The sequence below is a fragment of the Streptopelia decaocto genome (assembly GCF_964273445.1).
Source record: "Streptopelia decaocto genome assembly, chromosome: 4".
Classification (NCBI taxonomy): Eukaryota; Metazoa; Chordata; class Aves; order Columbiformes; family Columbidae; genus Streptopelia; species Streptopelia decaocto.
This window is the reverse complement of record NC_138658.1, coordinates 30,580,472-30,597,313: the sequence shown is the minus strand read 5'-3', so window position 1 is coordinate 30,597,313 and position 16,842 is coordinate 30,580,472. Positions and strand designations below refer to the sequence as shown.

At 43.4% G+C, this 16,842-nt stretch overlaps 1 protein-coding gene across 10 annotated transcripts in view; it reads right to left on the bottom strand.

Moving 5' to 3' along the window:
• Positions 1-16,842, bottom strand: part of FAM13A (family with sequence similarity 13 member A) — a 133,310-nt gene that overhangs the window by 5,107 nt on the left and 111,361 nt on the right. For 9 of the 10 annotated variants that reach the window (XM_082050175.1, XM_082050177.1, XM_082050180.1 and 6 more), the window contains 8 exons: positions 12,622-12,835; positions 12,097-12,235; positions 10,945-11,026; positions 10,579-10,799; positions 9,143-9,226; positions 4,941-5,036; positions 4,047-4,130; positions 180-376 (listed from right to left, as the gene is read on the bottom strand). In XM_082050175.1, the coding sequence (XP_081906301.1) occupies positions 180-376; positions 4,047-4,130; positions 4,941-5,036; positions 9,143-9,226; positions 10,579-10,799; positions 10,945-11,026; positions 12,097-12,235; positions 12,622-12,835 (1,117 nt within the window). The remainder of the gene's footprint in view (positions 1-179; positions 377-4,046; positions 4,131-4,940; positions 5,037-9,142; positions 9,227-10,578; positions 10,800-10,944; positions 11,027-12,096; positions 12,236-12,621; positions 12,836-16,842) is intronic. The other variant, XM_082050179.1, reaches the window with a different exon arrangement.

Below are 16,842 nucleotides of genomic sequence, written 5' to 3'. Positions count from 1 at the left end.
CAAGGTAGTTTCTTCCCAAACCCTTTCATATGAGGGTCTAATACATTTTTTTATAAAAAGGGCAAAAACTTCTGGTGCAGAACACAGATGGAAAAAAAAAAATCTAGACACTTTCCAACAAATAAAGTGTTATCTTAGCAATAAATAACTTTTTCAAGTTGCCTGCAAATTCAACATACATGGATGCTTCATGGAGATTTGAAAGCCCCATATCCTGGTTGCTCCTAGATGGCATCTTATCATCCACCGGGGAAACAAAGCCATCAGCATCATCTTCGAGTTGATCCAAGAAGCTACGCACGTTGAAATCTGTTTTCATGGTAATTGTGAAATCTGGCTTCACATTGCTGTCCTCTTCAGACCCCTCCTCTTCCTCCTGGAGAAGGACAGAGCACCCCAAAACAGAAGAGGTTACTGCTTCCATTCTCAGCAATGGGCACCACCTTTCACCACATGCACTGTGGAACAGGTATGAGAAGAAGTGGACAGGCAGAGCAGGCACTGCAATTGCTATGCCACACTGGACATGAGAAGACCATCAGTCAGACCCCTGACACCTGAAGCATGTCAGAGAAACCACCACCCATCAACTGTGACTGGTTAATGAGACCTGAGGCCACGGAACTGAGTGAAAAAACGCCTGGGGTTCTTAGCAACCTGTTGTTTTAAGTATTTTGATGTAAATAAAACCAGTTACAGTCATGCATACTGTCTAAGGAATGCCAGCCATCCCCTGCATTTCCCTACAAACACACCTGGCAGCATACAGATTGCCAGGTTAAAATGCAAAATATTCTCTCAATAGCTGGAGCTCAACAGCTCTCTTTATTGTCCCAATTCAAGAGCTCAAATGCTCACGCAGTGACGTCTATAAGCTCAGATCAGTCTTTCAATGGCCCAAATATGGAATATGATTGACTGCAAAAGGACTGCTACTGCCAACCTCTTCCTGACAGCAGCTCTGTACCATTTAGCTGGAATATGCTAAAAATGGGAATGGAAACATTCTACCCAGTGCTATTTCCCCAAAGTACACTGATGAACTATTGTGTTCAAATTTTTTGCAAAATTTATAGGCACAAGATTTGAAAGTCTCTGCTGCACCTTGGTACTTGCTAATTCATAGCGTTCTCAAATGAAGGGCTTGTCCTGTGACACTGTCCAGAAATCATTTGGAGTATCACGGAACAGGGCCCAGTTTTCTCTTATTTAGAGACATTTCTAGAAGGCAGTTTTCATCCCTAAGGAATGAGGCATGAGCATTAGAGGAAGGTAATAAATGCCAGCATGGACAGTCCCGTAAATATGTATGGATGTCTGTAGATAGATATATATATATATATATTTATTTTACAACTATGTAACTCTAGCCAGGAAGGATCTAAGCACCTGCATATCTTTAAAACTTTTTGAGGGCTAATATCACAGAAGTGTATGCAAAAGTATATTGTACTGGAACCAAAAGAAGCCACTTTCTTGACTTTTTTTTCATGTGATTCCTTATAAATAGTTCAATTATTCCTAAGAGGCATGAAACAGCAGCCACATACTGTCTTTAAACCCTGCAAACAATTCCAGGCTGGGCTGGGGAGGGAGGACCATAGCTTGGCGCCATTTACTGGTCCCCAGGCATGCTGTCCTGCCCTGACGGGGGAGGGCAATGGGGACTGAAGCAGGAGAATGCTGTTCCTGCTCTGGCATGCAGGAGGACTTGATAAGTCAATCTAAGCAGTAAAAATGGCACACTTTGTCTCAGGGGAATCTTGCTGGCACTGAAGGAGGAGCTCCTGTGTCCTTTCCTGGGAGAGCAACTTGCTTCTGGATTCCTCCTCTGGAGAGAAAGGAAAGCAACAGTTTTCACCAGCAGTGTGACAAACTGCTCCCCAAGACAGATGCAAGGACTGACTTGAATCTGTAAATCTGGCAGCCATCTCCTCCTCAGAGACGCCCATGAGCCCGTCCTGCCTCAGCGCAGGGCCCCAGCAGCTGCCCAGCCAGCAAGGACGACTCTGGCCCCGAGCTCAGGAGCGAGTCTCCTGCTGATGGAAGCCAGCGGGAGGAAAAGAAAGTGTAGAAATTTCACTTGTTTAGACCTCAGTGCCAAAACGCTACATCTGGCTGTCACGAGACCTCTTAAAGCATTTTACTGTTTTAAACAAAGGAGCAAATTAAAAGGATTTGTAGCGAGAATTTAAACATCCATTTCCATACAAGGCCTCCACTTTGAACAAGTCTCCCATGGGAACCTTATTTTAAACCTGCACTGGCATTTATACCTTGAACCAGAATGATCTTCATTGACTAGATCTATTTGGCATGCACCTGCTTGGACCTCTAGGTAATCATGAAGCATTTAAATTTTCCAGATTTTCAAATGTAAAACCTCCAGCGTATCCCATCATCAGCACTCCCGGCAGGCAAGCTTCCCAATGATTTTTTCAACACAGGCAATATTCAAGATATTGCACCCAAATGTCTGGTAAAGGCTTCACCTCAAATCACTTTCAACCTTCCATCTGACTCTCCCAAACACTTAAAAAAACCCCAAAACCAACACAAAATCAAAAATCCCACCAATGTCAGGGGCCTGTCAAGAAAGGTAGCGCTCTGCCTATAGCGGACCTATGCAGGGGGTGAGTTCTGGGGCCTTGTGGCAATATCCTCTGCTTCATTCTGAGTGTAGTTCAGGGCAAAGCTGTCGCATGCAGCTTCACAGGCCCCATTTAAGTGTTTACAGGAACCTAAGCGTTAACGGGCTTAAGGCTGTCACCCTGCTCCTCAGTCAGAAACCTCTCAAGATCTGTATTCCCTGCAGGACACAGCTGAGCTGGGGAGATGCTGCCCTGGCGCAACAGCAGCCATCTCCATAACCGACAGCTCTAAGTTATGTCTCTGGGTGCAAGCATAGGTGACAAACGGAGAACATACTAAAAGAAAACAAAACCACAAAACAACCCAACAACCAAAACCAAACAAAAATACCCCCCACCAACCCACTATTGCAGACTTGATCCAGCAGTTATCTATAAAATAGTGAGAGCTCAGAGATGACTAACCAGCCTCCAAATGGAAGCTTAACATCTTCAGTCTTTAATCTAGACTTAAAGAATATGTGCCTCGAATAGTCCATTAATACACAATCCACTTTAATTGCTTGATAATCAAATCACCTTGAATGTCTAGGTCTGCAGTATTTACGCCATAAACCAAACACTGGCTGGATAATAGATAAGTGACCCAAATGTGCAAAAGCATTTTTCCCGTTACATTGCAAGGGTAACAAAAGCAAATCAGGGCCCAGCTTCACACTGCATGTCCTGGTCAACAGCTGGACTTCACTGCTGCTCAGGGGAAGAAGGTCCAATATTGCAGCAGGCTCCACCACCAAGAACTGCTGCCCCACAGCAGCATGAGAAAGAAACACAGTAATCCTGCCATCCAAATCTGACCAAGGGTTAACTAGCAGACTCGAGCTGTTCTTACTTCCAGCCTCATGTGACTTGGTTAGAAATACCATTCACAAGGTGGTGACAAAGAGCCCTAGATAAAATTAGCATGTGAAGGGGAGTAGGTATGGATTCTGTAAGTGCCCCAGCTGGCCCCACCTGCCAGTGTTAGTTTTGTGAGAGCTCATTCCTGCCACGGTGTTGTGTGCAAGCCACAGAGCTTTGGAATGAGAGAAACAACCGCAAAATCAAGTTAGCATCGTTAAAAAGAAAGGAGGAAAGCAGGGGAAAAAACATCGTACAAAGGTAATTGTGATTATTTTTTTAAAGCAAAATAAAATATATTATGTGCAGGTGGAGGGGGAAGGAGAAGGATGGGAAAAAAATGCAAAGCCAAGGAAATACTGGGAAGAATACAAGGAAAGAATTTGATCAGAACTGGTGAGGCTTAAAGCAGCTACTGATTTTTCAGGAGGACACTGCAAAAAATCAACACTGATGGAAAAAAATATCAATCAATCAGTCAATCATCCTCCTTCATTGGTATAAGGGGACAATTGATGCAAACTGAGCAATTAGTTAGCAGCTGGAGGTCTTCACCTTTATCTCCTTGAAGAAGGAAGCTGTTTCGCCCTCGATAATTGGCTGCAGCAAAGGGCTTCTCCGCTTGCTGGAGGGGGAACCCTGTGACAGGTGTTAACAAGCACGTTATATTATGAACCCCTTTCTTCACCACCTGCTCTCAGCTCATTCTCTCCCACACATTCACTCAGCTCACCGCTGGACCATCAGAAGAAATCTATTTCTTAAAGAAGAAAAGCATGCCTGGAAAACCCCTTAAACTTTGGGCTGTTTTCTCTCAGGATGTTGCTTAGCAAGGAACACCACTGCCAAACACTTCTAAGCAAAAAAGCTTGGATGCTGGAATACTAGCTGGGCAGGAACTACAAAGTAAAGGCTGCAAGAAAATTATTCCCAGCCCAAGGCCCAGACACACACACACCATTTGGTTTGCTCTACAGAGCTACAATGTAAGCCCAGCCAAACTCCCCAGGCTTGCTTTCCAGGAGCCTGATTTCCCACTAATGATGTAGAGATGGATTTCCAAAGGCATCCTGCCTCTGCACGAGCCTCTCGCTGTTCTCACTAGAGGATGGAAGACCTACAGCTCAGAGTGGATTGGTAAGGAAAGGGAAGTGAGGCTGCAGCCAAACACAAGATGATGAAATAACAGCAGCAGCCCAATGGAAAGAGGAGAAAAAACACAAGGTGAGATGTGCCCCGTGGCTCATGGGTGGACACTGGAGTCCCTTGACCAGCTCTGCCTGACCTCAGTATACAGTGTGTCATTGATTCACTCATTTGCTTGCTCTTTGAGAGATAAGGGAGGTTGGGACTTGGCCTTAGTGATTGTGTTGTATGCAGAAGTGTGGTGCTTCCTGTTACCTGAGCTCAAAACCAAAGAAACAGCCCCCAAAGGAATGCTTTACTCACAATGATGGGGATGGAGTTGGCTCTGGAGAGGATCTGCTTGACCAAGCGATACCTGTCATATAATGGCTTCATCACCTGTCGTTCATTTTTGGTTACCTGGAAAGGAAAAAGAAGCGAGATCCATGAAGCCCGCAGTGGATGCTCTACTCTATAATGCACGTGTCTGTGATGGCTGTTAGTCAGAGGACACTTGAAGGGGATTCCGTGAGGGTGGCAGCTCAGCAGCGTTAGCCCTGAAACTGGTAACGCAAGTGCTCACGTAGGTCATTGCATCTCATGCCCCACGTGCCAGATGAAGCAGCACCCAACCTGTGGGGTGTCTTGTACTGTGGTTGTATGAGCCAGGTGGTTTAAATAACCAACTTAGGTATCGTGTGTCCACAGCACAAAAGGACCCACAGAGGCAGCAGTCTGTGCTCATAATCATGTCTACCATTATAAGGCATAACATGAAGTTTCCCACTCTTGTTCTTGTGGCTGAGACCTCAGAGGCAGAGGTTATGACCCAGGAAAAGAGAACAGAGCTGCCATGATGGGATACTGCAATGAAAGGAGGTTTTCCTAGGGTAGGCCAAACTACAGATTTCACAAAAGCTGACTTCCAGCTTTGCTATTCCTCTTAATTCCCTTTTAAAGCCAGTGGTTCTTCATATTTTTAATCCCCTAACCTTCTCCTCCAGCCTTCCTCCCAGCAACCTTGGTGGGAGGAATTACCACAGAGCTGAGAAGGGATGAGGGTGCCAGGGCTGTGTGGACTACAGAAAACAGAATAATGCTGTGATGCCCACCCCAAGCCCCCTTACATTGCTCTGTCCCTAATCCCACTCCTAGCTGCATGTCATGCTCCCACCTCAGTTTGAGAGTGTTGCAGACTACAAGTGTTCATTTCTGTTTTTCTTTCAGATCCAAGCCAACCCAAAAATCTCAGTAGTACTGACAGTGCCAGGAGAAGGGAAGTCCTAACAGACAGTAGCTAGTGTGGGAAAGCAAAGGTCTGTACAACTAAATACTAGTTGTGAAGGAGTGTGGTTTTACTTCTTCAGCAGGGTTAGAAAACAAACAAACAATCAAAATACTCAGCAGAACCAACCTGATCATCATCTTTGTATTCAGTACTGTCTGACCCCCATCCTGTGACTGTCCTTCCACTATATCGTTTTTCTGCTCCTCAAAGGAGCAGCTTTAGCTGATTCTGATGCCATGCCTATGTTCCTGAAGGCCTTTCACTGCTGCTAGTCACCGGAGCATCTGAACAGCTGCCATGTAAAAATCAACACCAACAGTGTAACTGTACAGTCTCCCTTTCTACAACAGAAATAAGAGGAAAGGGAGAGCTTGAGACAGCGAGGACGTTTTAAAATGAACTCTTTTATTTTATCTGCAGTTGGCTCTCACTGGAGTGATCTTTCTAAAGCTTTTACATCCTCCCTCCAGACCAGGAGAGGCTGGTGGTTTGCAAGGGGCAGAAGAGCTGTAAGTATTGCCAGGAGCAGGACTGGCAGTGATGAACTCTAAGAATCTGGAGGTAACATCTTCCTCCTGATAACCAAGCCTATTTCCTATGTTGCTACAGATGAACAGGGGGGAAGAAGGAGGAAGACCTTTTTATTCCATTCTGGGTTCAATGCAAATATCCTCAGCTTGATAAGAGGCAAACAGGTGGTCTGAGCTCTCAGGTCTGCTGTCCCACAGCCTCGAAGTACCACTGGGCTCCAACAGCCGCCAGCCTTGCGCTGGCTGTTTGCTGGGTAAGCGGCTCATGTGGATTAGAGGGATGTGAGCAGCATCAAAAAATTCACTCAGCCCTATCTCTGCCCAGTTTCATGTTGATGTGTCTACATTCAATTGCACTGGCTAGCAAGTTGCCTCCGACTTTGGAAGCTTCTCTGCAATCAGTGATACATACAGCTAGAGAAACTGGCTAGCCTACATATATATTATATATTATTCCTAGCTTTACTAGGTTAGCAGTTAGTAGAACCGGAGGCACAGCACTACTGTTGGCTCAGACAGTCACTGTTACTTAAAAAAACCCACAATACTATGCTGTGGCTAAGAACCAGACCTTCAATTAATGACATTTCGAAGTTGATAAATAGCACTGTTCTGTACAGAAAAAATAAACATAAGCCTTGGAATGAGCAAAAAATCCTTAGGTATGTTGAAGAATGGAAAAAATAAACAACATGCTTCAGTGTCTGAATATTGGTATGGAAGAAGAGCAAAGAGAATTAATTTAGGCATTGGAAGTTAAGTGTTCAGGTCCTGAATCAGCCCTGCAGACTTACACCAGCACACTTAACCAAAAGCACATGGGCAAACTGTCCCACTAGGTAAACATAAGTAGTACCAGCAAAACCTGAGTATATTTTGGGAGAATATCAAAATGTAAAAAGACTGCTGGAATAATGGAGCCTTTGACACAACTCCAGGGCATGCTCCACATGGCAAAAAAGCAGCAGCTGAGGAACAGACCATTGCTTGCATTATTAGAGCAGCTCAAGAATTTGTGCAGAGATGGACTTTTTGGCTTAATGAAAATAGTTCAGTTCCATCTTTGCAGGTTCATCTATCACTGGTGCAGAAAGACCCAGTTGCACAATAAATCTGAGCTCCATTGTTTTTCTTGTTTAGTTAAACATCTTTAAGAAGAAAAAAAGCCCAAAAACTTGGCTGAACTATCCCCATTCTCCTCAAGCTCTCAGTACTTTTCCACTGCTGCAGTGCCAGGAGCTGGGAACAGCAAAAGCTGATCAGCTGCAGTCTTCCTTGCCATGCAGTTCCACGTTGCTAGGTATAGACTGCTTACTTTAAAACAAACGAATTAAAAAGCAGTTGTATAAATAGAGCATCAGAAAGGGGAGTGTGGAAAAAAAAAAAAAAGGTATGCTGACACCTAGGCTTTGGGCTTGTTCCCTTTTTAAACAGATTTAAGTGAGTCCACTTTATGAGATGCCACCTGTTGATTTATGTCATTGTAAAAGAAGCAAAATCTGACTCAGTCTCATGGAGAAGACAAAGAAGGTTAAGTGGATTCCCTTGTGCTGGCCTTTTGTTATTTTACAAAATAATAAAACTGCATGTCCTCTCATACAACTACACTGGTATCAGCTGCTGTTGTATGTGACTGTACAATATTAGTACTTAATGAAAGCATTTAAATAAATTAGTGAGACTTTTTAAAAACAACAGACAAATGAGGAAATAATTCAGGAGCAAAAGGAAGGATGAGATCAGGACTCTCATGCAGCAGCAGAATGACAGACTTATTAGCTGCACTAATCAAGTACTTCTTATAAGCAGTATTTTGCAGTTCCTAAACCACTCCTCCAGAGATTAGCATCACTCTGAAATTAAGTTACTTTACCTATCCAGCTGGTAGCAAAAATTATAACGTCAACAGTGAAAGAGGAGAAGGGATTCATAAAAAGCCAACTTGGTGGCCTGGAAGACATGGTGTTTCTGCCATGGGGGGGATCAACGGTACACAATAATTGATTTACTGTCTTAATAAAAAATTTTCCTTTGTTAAGATCAAATGTGCAAGAAACCTCTTGCCCTTCCCTTCCACTGGCACATGGAAAACAAAATCAATTTCTCAGGGGAAGAATGAAATCTCCACTCAACTTATGCTGTGATGCACAGGAGGCAAACTGTTTCACAAACCCTTTGGCACAAGAGGATTGTGCAAATACCAAGGCGCTGGTGCAAACAGCACAGTGGTGGGACAAATAAGCTGCAGCTCCCCTGAGAAGGAGCAATCTATGCACTCCTGTCTTCCCAGCTCACCATTAATACTAGCAAAAGGCAAAATTCCTCGCTACGTGAGGGACGACACACAACTATTCCTGTGCAGACTGTATCCCCAGCAAAGGTGGCGAGTCAGCTGGGCCACAAACTGGATGTCTGTGGATTCTGGTGAGTGTGACACCAAAATAATGCATGTTCAGCCTCGTCCAGCCTGTAGGCTTGGTCCTACAGGTACCTGCCAAACCCAGCTCTGTCTGCAGATGTCACCTGGCTGAGAAGAGGCTCCTCAGTAGCCACAGCAAAGGATCAGGGAGCTGTGTTAGGGAATGCATGTGTGGTTTGAACAGCAAGAAGTTCTAGTGACTGTGATAACAGAGGAGTGTTAGGGGGATCATTTAACACAGACAAAGACATATAAAGATGTAATTTGAAAAAAATGCTGCTGTACATACCGGTCTACCATGAATGCTTTCATAATACAGCAAAGCTTTTTGAAGAGCCACTTTTTCAGCTGCTATCTGATCTCTTGTCATGTCCTGTGAAATGTGGCAGAGAGAGAGAAGAAGAAACAAAAGTCAGATTCCTTGGACTCAAACAATACTGATCTGTGGCCTAACCAAAGTCATGTCATTTTGTCATTAATGTTTTGAAGATTCATCTCTGCCTCTTTTCCCAGCTATATTGCCAAAGAGATTGTTAACATGAGTGGCACCTTAAGCACAATGGAGGCAAATTAAAACCATATAAACTTTGCATATGAAGGTATTTTATGTACAGAAGAGGCATTTATTTATCATCAGTGAGCTCTGAAAAAACAATGGTGTGCAACTTTTAATGATGGTGGCTCTTTTTCAGTTAATATCTGAAGTGTAAACTCTACAACAAAACACATGTTCTTTCTTTTTCTCCAAATATTAGACAAGCTGCAATACCTTTTGCAAAGCTTGCCATCTTTGCTTTGACTGCCACAAGCACACTTTACCAAGAACATTAAGTGCAGTCAGACTGCCTCTTTCTGCCAATTCTGCTATTGAGTGAAAAGCTCTGGCACAGACTGAGGAGACCAAGCCCAAAAAAGGGCAGGCAGTTAGAGAAGACCTCCCTAAGTTTGCCAGAGTTCCTCCACTGAAACTGCTTGACACCGAGCCTTCTCTCTCTATCACAGCAGCAAATACTATCACAGGCCCTCTGTAAAAAGCCAGGCTGTGGATCCTCGCTAGTGGCAGAAAAGAGCCAAACACACACACTGTGTGTATCTTCTTCTTCTGCAGATCTAGTAAACAAAGATAATGCTGTCTGCCCCTCTCTTACAAAAGCATTACACAATTTACATGTCAGCAGACTCAAGGACTTCACTTACAAGGCTGCCCAAACCTCAGGAACTAGCAACATCAGACACAAAGACGTGCCTGCTGATAACCCTCAGAGATTACAGCAGCTAACAGACCTCAGTATGAAACTCTGAAGAGCAGTGATAAAGCGCCCTGAGAGATGAACACTCAGCTTTGGAGTGAACTAGAAGAAGAAAACAGATGACTCAATGTCCAGAATGACTTCAAGGCTCCAAATTTGCCAAAAGCCTTTGGACATAACAACAGAAATAGCCAAACACAGGGCACAGGGCACAGGGCAATAATTCAGAAATGTTACTTGGATTATACAAGGATGAGAAAAAGACTGCACGACATTCAGTAGAAACCAAGCTCTGGAAAAAAAAAACATAGATACTAAAGGGAAAGGGAAAGAAACTACAGCAAGTGAGCCACAAGTAAAGGTTGTAGACTTTGTGACAAAACATTGAAGACCACAGGGCTTTCACAAGTGACTGTGAAGCTGTGAGTTACATACTTGTACTTAAAGGCCGATATCTGATCTGTCTATATTGTACCTTAATATCCTCAGGTCGGTTTGTCTCTGTTCGTTTTTCTTGAAGTTTCTTCTGGATAGAATCAAGGGTTGCTTCCACAGCAGGCTTGGCAGATTTATCTGACAGGTCTTGCTTCTTGTCATCATCCTTTTCAAGCTGAGAACCAAAGCTCTTGGGGAGCGTGTTGCTCCGCTGACGCACAACAGGGCCAAGGTCTTCCTCTGATATCTTCAGTTTTGACTCTAAACAGGGACATTTGGGGAAATATGAATAATTTTAATATTTTTTTAAAAAATGTGGCAGTGACAGGATCGCTGCCTAACATAAAACTTAAATGAGGCAGTGTCCAGTCACCCCCCAAAAAATGCACCAGTGGTGGCTGCTCACCTTTAAGTTGCTTTCGGAATTTGGCCAAATCATTTGTCCATTTGAGAACTTCAGGGTTGGCCGCTTTGTCACTGTGGGAAGGCTGGGAGGAAAGAACAGTCATGCAGAATCTGTGTTAAACTGACAGAGACTCACTGAAACAAGCATGTGTCACAAAAAAAGGTACAGTAGAATTTGTACCTGGTATGGAGCATGGGCACTGGCTTCTGACTGGCACCTGCATATCTCTCACCAGCTCATTTCAGACCTTGCTTTAATTGTCTCTGCCTGTCACAACACTGTCTCTTAGCGGGCATCATGTAGAAAACACAGAACTTCTGATGGCAAACATTAAGTTGTACAAGTGTCTCAAAAGGCCAGATGCACATTGGAATCTTTGTGCCTATTGTTCCCTAACAAGAGGGCACCTCCAAAATAGAGGAAGCCTAGCATGAACAGTTTGAGAAGTGTCAGGATGCATGTATCCACACCAAAGGCTGCCTTGCATCCAAAGACACCAAAATAACCCAAGTGCTAGGCTACAGTGAGCTCTGCACATTTCTTTCAGCCTTTTCTACTGCAGTTCAGAACCCTTGAGTTCAATCCTTTGTGGTTTAGATCACCAAAGATGCACACATGCAAAGCTTTCGTTCCTTAAAAAGCATTTCATGCAAAAAAACGCATGTCAGGAATAATCAGAGTACAGTACACTGCTACTGCTCAGCAGCCCTTGACTGTGGTTTGTAGCTCAGGAATGAAGGCGGCTGCTCTCTCTCTGCAATGCACTGGTGTCCTGGGATTACCATCATGCAAATGAGATGTGCAATTGGGCTTCCCATATGATGAACTTGAATAAATAAACAAACAGAAGTTTAACATAGCTATTCGTATACACTGAGTGTGTGCTTTCGGCACACTGTCTTAAGCAGTGATCAAAATTCTCTGAGTTTATTAGGCTTTCTCTTGTGCTGCACTGACAGTATATAATTCCTGGAAAGATAATTTGCTTGGTATGGATGCACATTTTCCTTTTTTGGGCAGCAGCTTTCCCTGCCCGCCCCCCCTTTTCTTGTCAAAGCTTTCAAGCCCTCTGTATGTTTTTCAGACTTCCCTCATGTCCTTTGCTGCTAACGCACATCTCTCGATATAAATGCTTAACTTCTACAAACTCACTCTGTATTTCCTCTCCTCTTCAAATTTTTCCTCAAATCTCCTGATCTTTTTCTTCAGTCCCTGAATCCTCCGGGTGAGTTGTGCTGGGGTGAGGTCCTCTCTGTCATCTTCATAAGATCCCAAAGACGAACTCCGCCTCCTACAAAGAGCAGAGATTGCAGGAAGAGCTTATCCAAACAGCCACAGTACATCTTAATGCAGAGATGGACACTTAAACTTTATGTAAACAAAAGCAAATCCCACCAAACTGAGAAAGCTGTGTTGCTGCTCTGTAATGTCAGATAGCAAAAGATACTGTAACAGCCTCTTTCAGCAACAGCAACTCCCTAGATATTAATTCACAAACCCAGAAATGATTAGTTACCAAGAACTTTTCTAAAAATATCAGTTTCCTGTCAGTAGGAACCGAAACCCAACATGGCATAGCTACACCGTGTATGTGACCCAACGAGATGTTGCTTGATGCAACTGTGCTGACACTTTACACCTGGGTGTGAGAGTCAGCACAGGCAAATCACAACCCACCTCATGAAAGAATGAGAATTGGGAGGGGAAGGAGGCACTTCTGGATCATCCAGGTACTGCTGGCTCTGTCCATAGGCATAGAAGCGAGGGGACAGCATAGGATCGCTGTCCTCATCCAGAAGCTGGCGAATTAAGCGACCGGCCTGCGGGGAAAGGCGAGCCTCATCTGAGTCTAAGCCGTCTCGCTGCCATGAGGAAAGAGCAGGGATGGGCTCTGGGAACAGTAAGACAAAGGCTGGTTTTATCGTTTTTGTTTTATAAATATGACGGACTCCAGGCAACTTTTCTAATGAACCCTGACCCATTTGTCCTGGACCACTATTCCTCATCATCAGGCACACTCTGGATCATTACTCGCATCTGCCTGGTGTGCAAAGCATTGCCTGGCCACAGTGGGTACTCTACAGAAACATAAATAATTTCCTAGGTGCAACTGAAAACCATATCTAAAAGCTGGCCAGTAATTACCATGGACTGACAACAAATGAGGCTATCACCAGCCAGCACCTTTGAGGAGAAAGTTATTGGCACACGGCAGTATAAAGGAGGTGACTGGATTACAGGCAGACTTTTTTCCAGTTTCAGGATATACAAATGATATAAACTAAGAGCATAGGAGTTGTCCTCCCATGGCCTCAAACACTCCAATACAACCCTGTCACCCACTATTGGAAATTCAAAGACTAGGAGTAAGAATAGGTTCTTCTAGTTGGCCACAAAAAGGTGTCTAACATTACTACTGGTTCTGCAGGGTGCCTAGCCTGTAAATCAGCAACAATGGCAATATGGTCTGAGTTTCCTCCTTTTTTCTTCCACATGCAATCCTGCTGCTTAACAGCATGGTAGAAAAGTGAGGAAATCGTGAGTCCCCTGGACGATCTAACCGACTGGAAGCAGAAGTAATGCTCTACAGGGAGATGGTGGAAAGGGAGAGAAAGGGGAACCCAACTTTGCACTGCTGACTAGCATAGTGGAGCCCATGGAAAGCAGCTGCCTCAATCTCGTGATCAGTCCCCTCCAGGTGCCGTAAGGAGTCTAATGTTTTGTGTTCAGATAGTTTACTAAGCTGATTTGCATGCTCCTACTTAGCACCACAGGATTAGACAGTTTAAGAGTCAGGCTTTGAACTTATAAATCTAACAAATAGTACTAGAGTCAAGTAACCAAACAAAAACTTTATAGAAAGCTCCAAGATGAGTCACAGAGCTATGGACTCATTATTTCCTGTGCCTAGTGCATCCGTTGTTCTTTCACAAAGAGAAGGGGCTTTTGAAGTCATAAATTTTTGAATAAAAAGCAGTATTTCCTTTTGCTGAACAAGGTTAACGTTTTCGTAGCTCAGAATGGATTGCAATGAGGATTCCCCTACAGAACCCCTACACTGTTTAATATTTCCCGCCAAGTACAATTCAGACAGTGGAAGATCATCCATAATTCAGTAATGACAGGCTCAGTGATATTTTGCCTGTACCCAGCGTCAGACAATGCTCTCCTCCTCTTCCCTTTTTCCTCAGTGCATGAATATAAATGGCATGCTTCTGCTTCGAGATTGGTGCTGCATGCAAACTGATGCGTTGCTCTGAAAGGGATGGCAGGAGGTTTTTGCATAAGAGCCTCTCTCAGGTGCTGTGATACATGAAGCACATACAAGCTGGGCTCGCAGGGGCAACTGTAATGAGGTGTGCAAGGCCCAGGTGTGCATAGGCTGTTTTGCTATGGATTGGAAACGTGAGCAGCCAACACTGCTCTCAGCTAAATTCCAGAACAAGAGTGTTTTCTAAGCTGTGTTCAACCCTGGAAGTTCCTAATACTTGAAATATTTTGCTCAAGGAATCTGTTAACAGCGAAGGTGAAACGAAGGGCAAATCCTTCAGCTAAACTGCAACACTTCAGTTCTGCGTGCTTCCTGAATCTCTCATGATTTCAGCAATATCTCTCTTGTAGCAAAATAAAGGCAAATAACACAAAAGTAACAAATGTGATACATAAGTGATGCACATGATTCTTCAGCCATCTCTCGCTTCTCATTCCCAAACAGAATTTGCCCTTGGAAACTGTTAAAACACACCCCCATGGGATTTCCATAGATGGAATAAACTTCAAAGAAATCAACAGCATATTTAGCAGTAACCAAATTAAGTTCCTACCACACCAGCTAACAAAGCCGTTATTAATCATGCATGATGCATGTGACTTTGTCCCAAGGTGGATTTATATACCAGATAGCATGCAACATTCAGGGAACTGCAGTGGCTCAGTCTCTTATCAAACCCGAAAAGACTGCAAAGCACTTTACATAAGCTAGCAGAGACCAGCGTGTGTGTACTTTGTTGATTTCAAAATACTGCCCCAAAATAAAGACTCACATTCCAAGGGAAAAATACCAAAAAGGAGAAGGAAAAAAGTCCTAAAAGGAAAAATCAAATTTGAGACCTGACAGAAGAAATGGCTGTCACAGAAAATCATCTGTTTTTAATCCTTGCTCCTGGAATGCCTGGCTCTATGGGTAACTTTTTCCCCTTGCTGACTCTAGGCATTTAGAAGAAAAAAAATCTCATCTGGTCACAAAATGGCTAACCCTCCAGAAAGTAACACAGCAATTAATTAACAAACATAAATAGGTATTTGGAATTAAGGGTTTTATCTACATCAGGTCACGAAGTGGACCAGTGCTGTAGCCCAATCGCATCTCTCACACTGGTCAGGTGCCAGGCGCTTCAGCTGGAAGCACTGGAATTGCTGGATTGCACAAATACACCGGTAAACTGCTGCTTTTTCTGACAGTGCACAATCAATCAATTCCTATTCAACAGAATACATAATATCTTTTGTTATTCATTTATCCCAGATAGCTATTGAAGTGTTGAGCCTTTTCTGAAGGCTGCTAAATTCCTGGACTTAATGGTTCAGGTTTGAAGTATTTGCTGTCAGGATTAGTGTTGTCACCCTTTCCCCTTTCTGCTAATTGAAGAAGAAAATCTCAGTAAATAATATAAATGTTTTACCTTTTCTTTGCCATTGACTTGACAGAGCAGTTACCCTTATTCATCTTCTGTCTGGAACAGATCTCTCTTGCTCAGAGAAAACTCTCACTTTTCTAATAATCTCCCCGTTCTTTTTACGTACTATTTTTTTCCTCATTTTCCATAATGACCACCTTTCATGAAAAAAATATTTGCGAATATTTAACCACCATAGCTGTGCCAGTGCAGAGAAAGGGTGAACAAATTTTCTATTTTTTGGTCAGACTCTCAGCACATTTCTTTTAGCTACGCCTTTTCTAAGTTAGCGCAGAAGTGAAATATGCTGGTATGGAGCCTGCAGCCCTCCAGAAGTGCTGTACTCCCTCTCAAAATCCCACAACCAGCTAATCTTTCAACAAAGCTGTCAGCCATCTGCCAGGTGTTGCTTTGCAGAACTCTAGGCACATAAATGCCTGTGGCAATACAACCTCTCTGACAACCTGCTGCATGGAGGGATGGAGATATTAATAAACCTGAATCATGCGAGAAGGGAGAAAGATGAACTGTATCAAACTGGTGTATTGGTGAGCTCCAAGTCATCTTGCTGACAAAAACCTGACTTTTTAAAATCATCACAATGCATATGTGCCACAGGGCTACTGGGGGCTGCAGGGCCAGCAGAGGGGTGCCCACACACCCCCCACCTGAGGGGCAGCTGCAAAACGCCGCCGGCATCTCCCATTCCCGTCTGCAGCCACACAGCCAATGAACGCTGCTGATGCTGCTTGTACACACGCTCATCTGACAAACAAAGGAGGCCAAGTCTTTGCTGCTGTAAACCCAAGCAGGTCTGCAGGGATTAAAAAGCCTGAACTAATTACAACACCTGAGGTCCTGGTATGAAATCTCACTTGAAAGACTCCAGAAAGCCCTCTCATAATGAAGTGAATAAAGTAATTTAAAAGCCCAAACCATTCACTAGCTCAGCAGCAATCTATTTTACTCATCTTATAAATAACTGTTTGAAAAGATCCTTGTTTGAATACATCAAGAGTTACTCTTCCTATGTAGGTCATAAGAATGGCCCAAATGAAGTGCTACCATGCATTTTCAGTTAGCATGATGACAGATCTCTCAGCTAACAAGCCAACTTTGTATTTTGCTTATAATGTAAAGTCATGATAAACAATGAAAAAATAAATTAAAAAAATATTGATGCTATGAAATAAAATCAGTAAACAATAGTATTATTATTTTC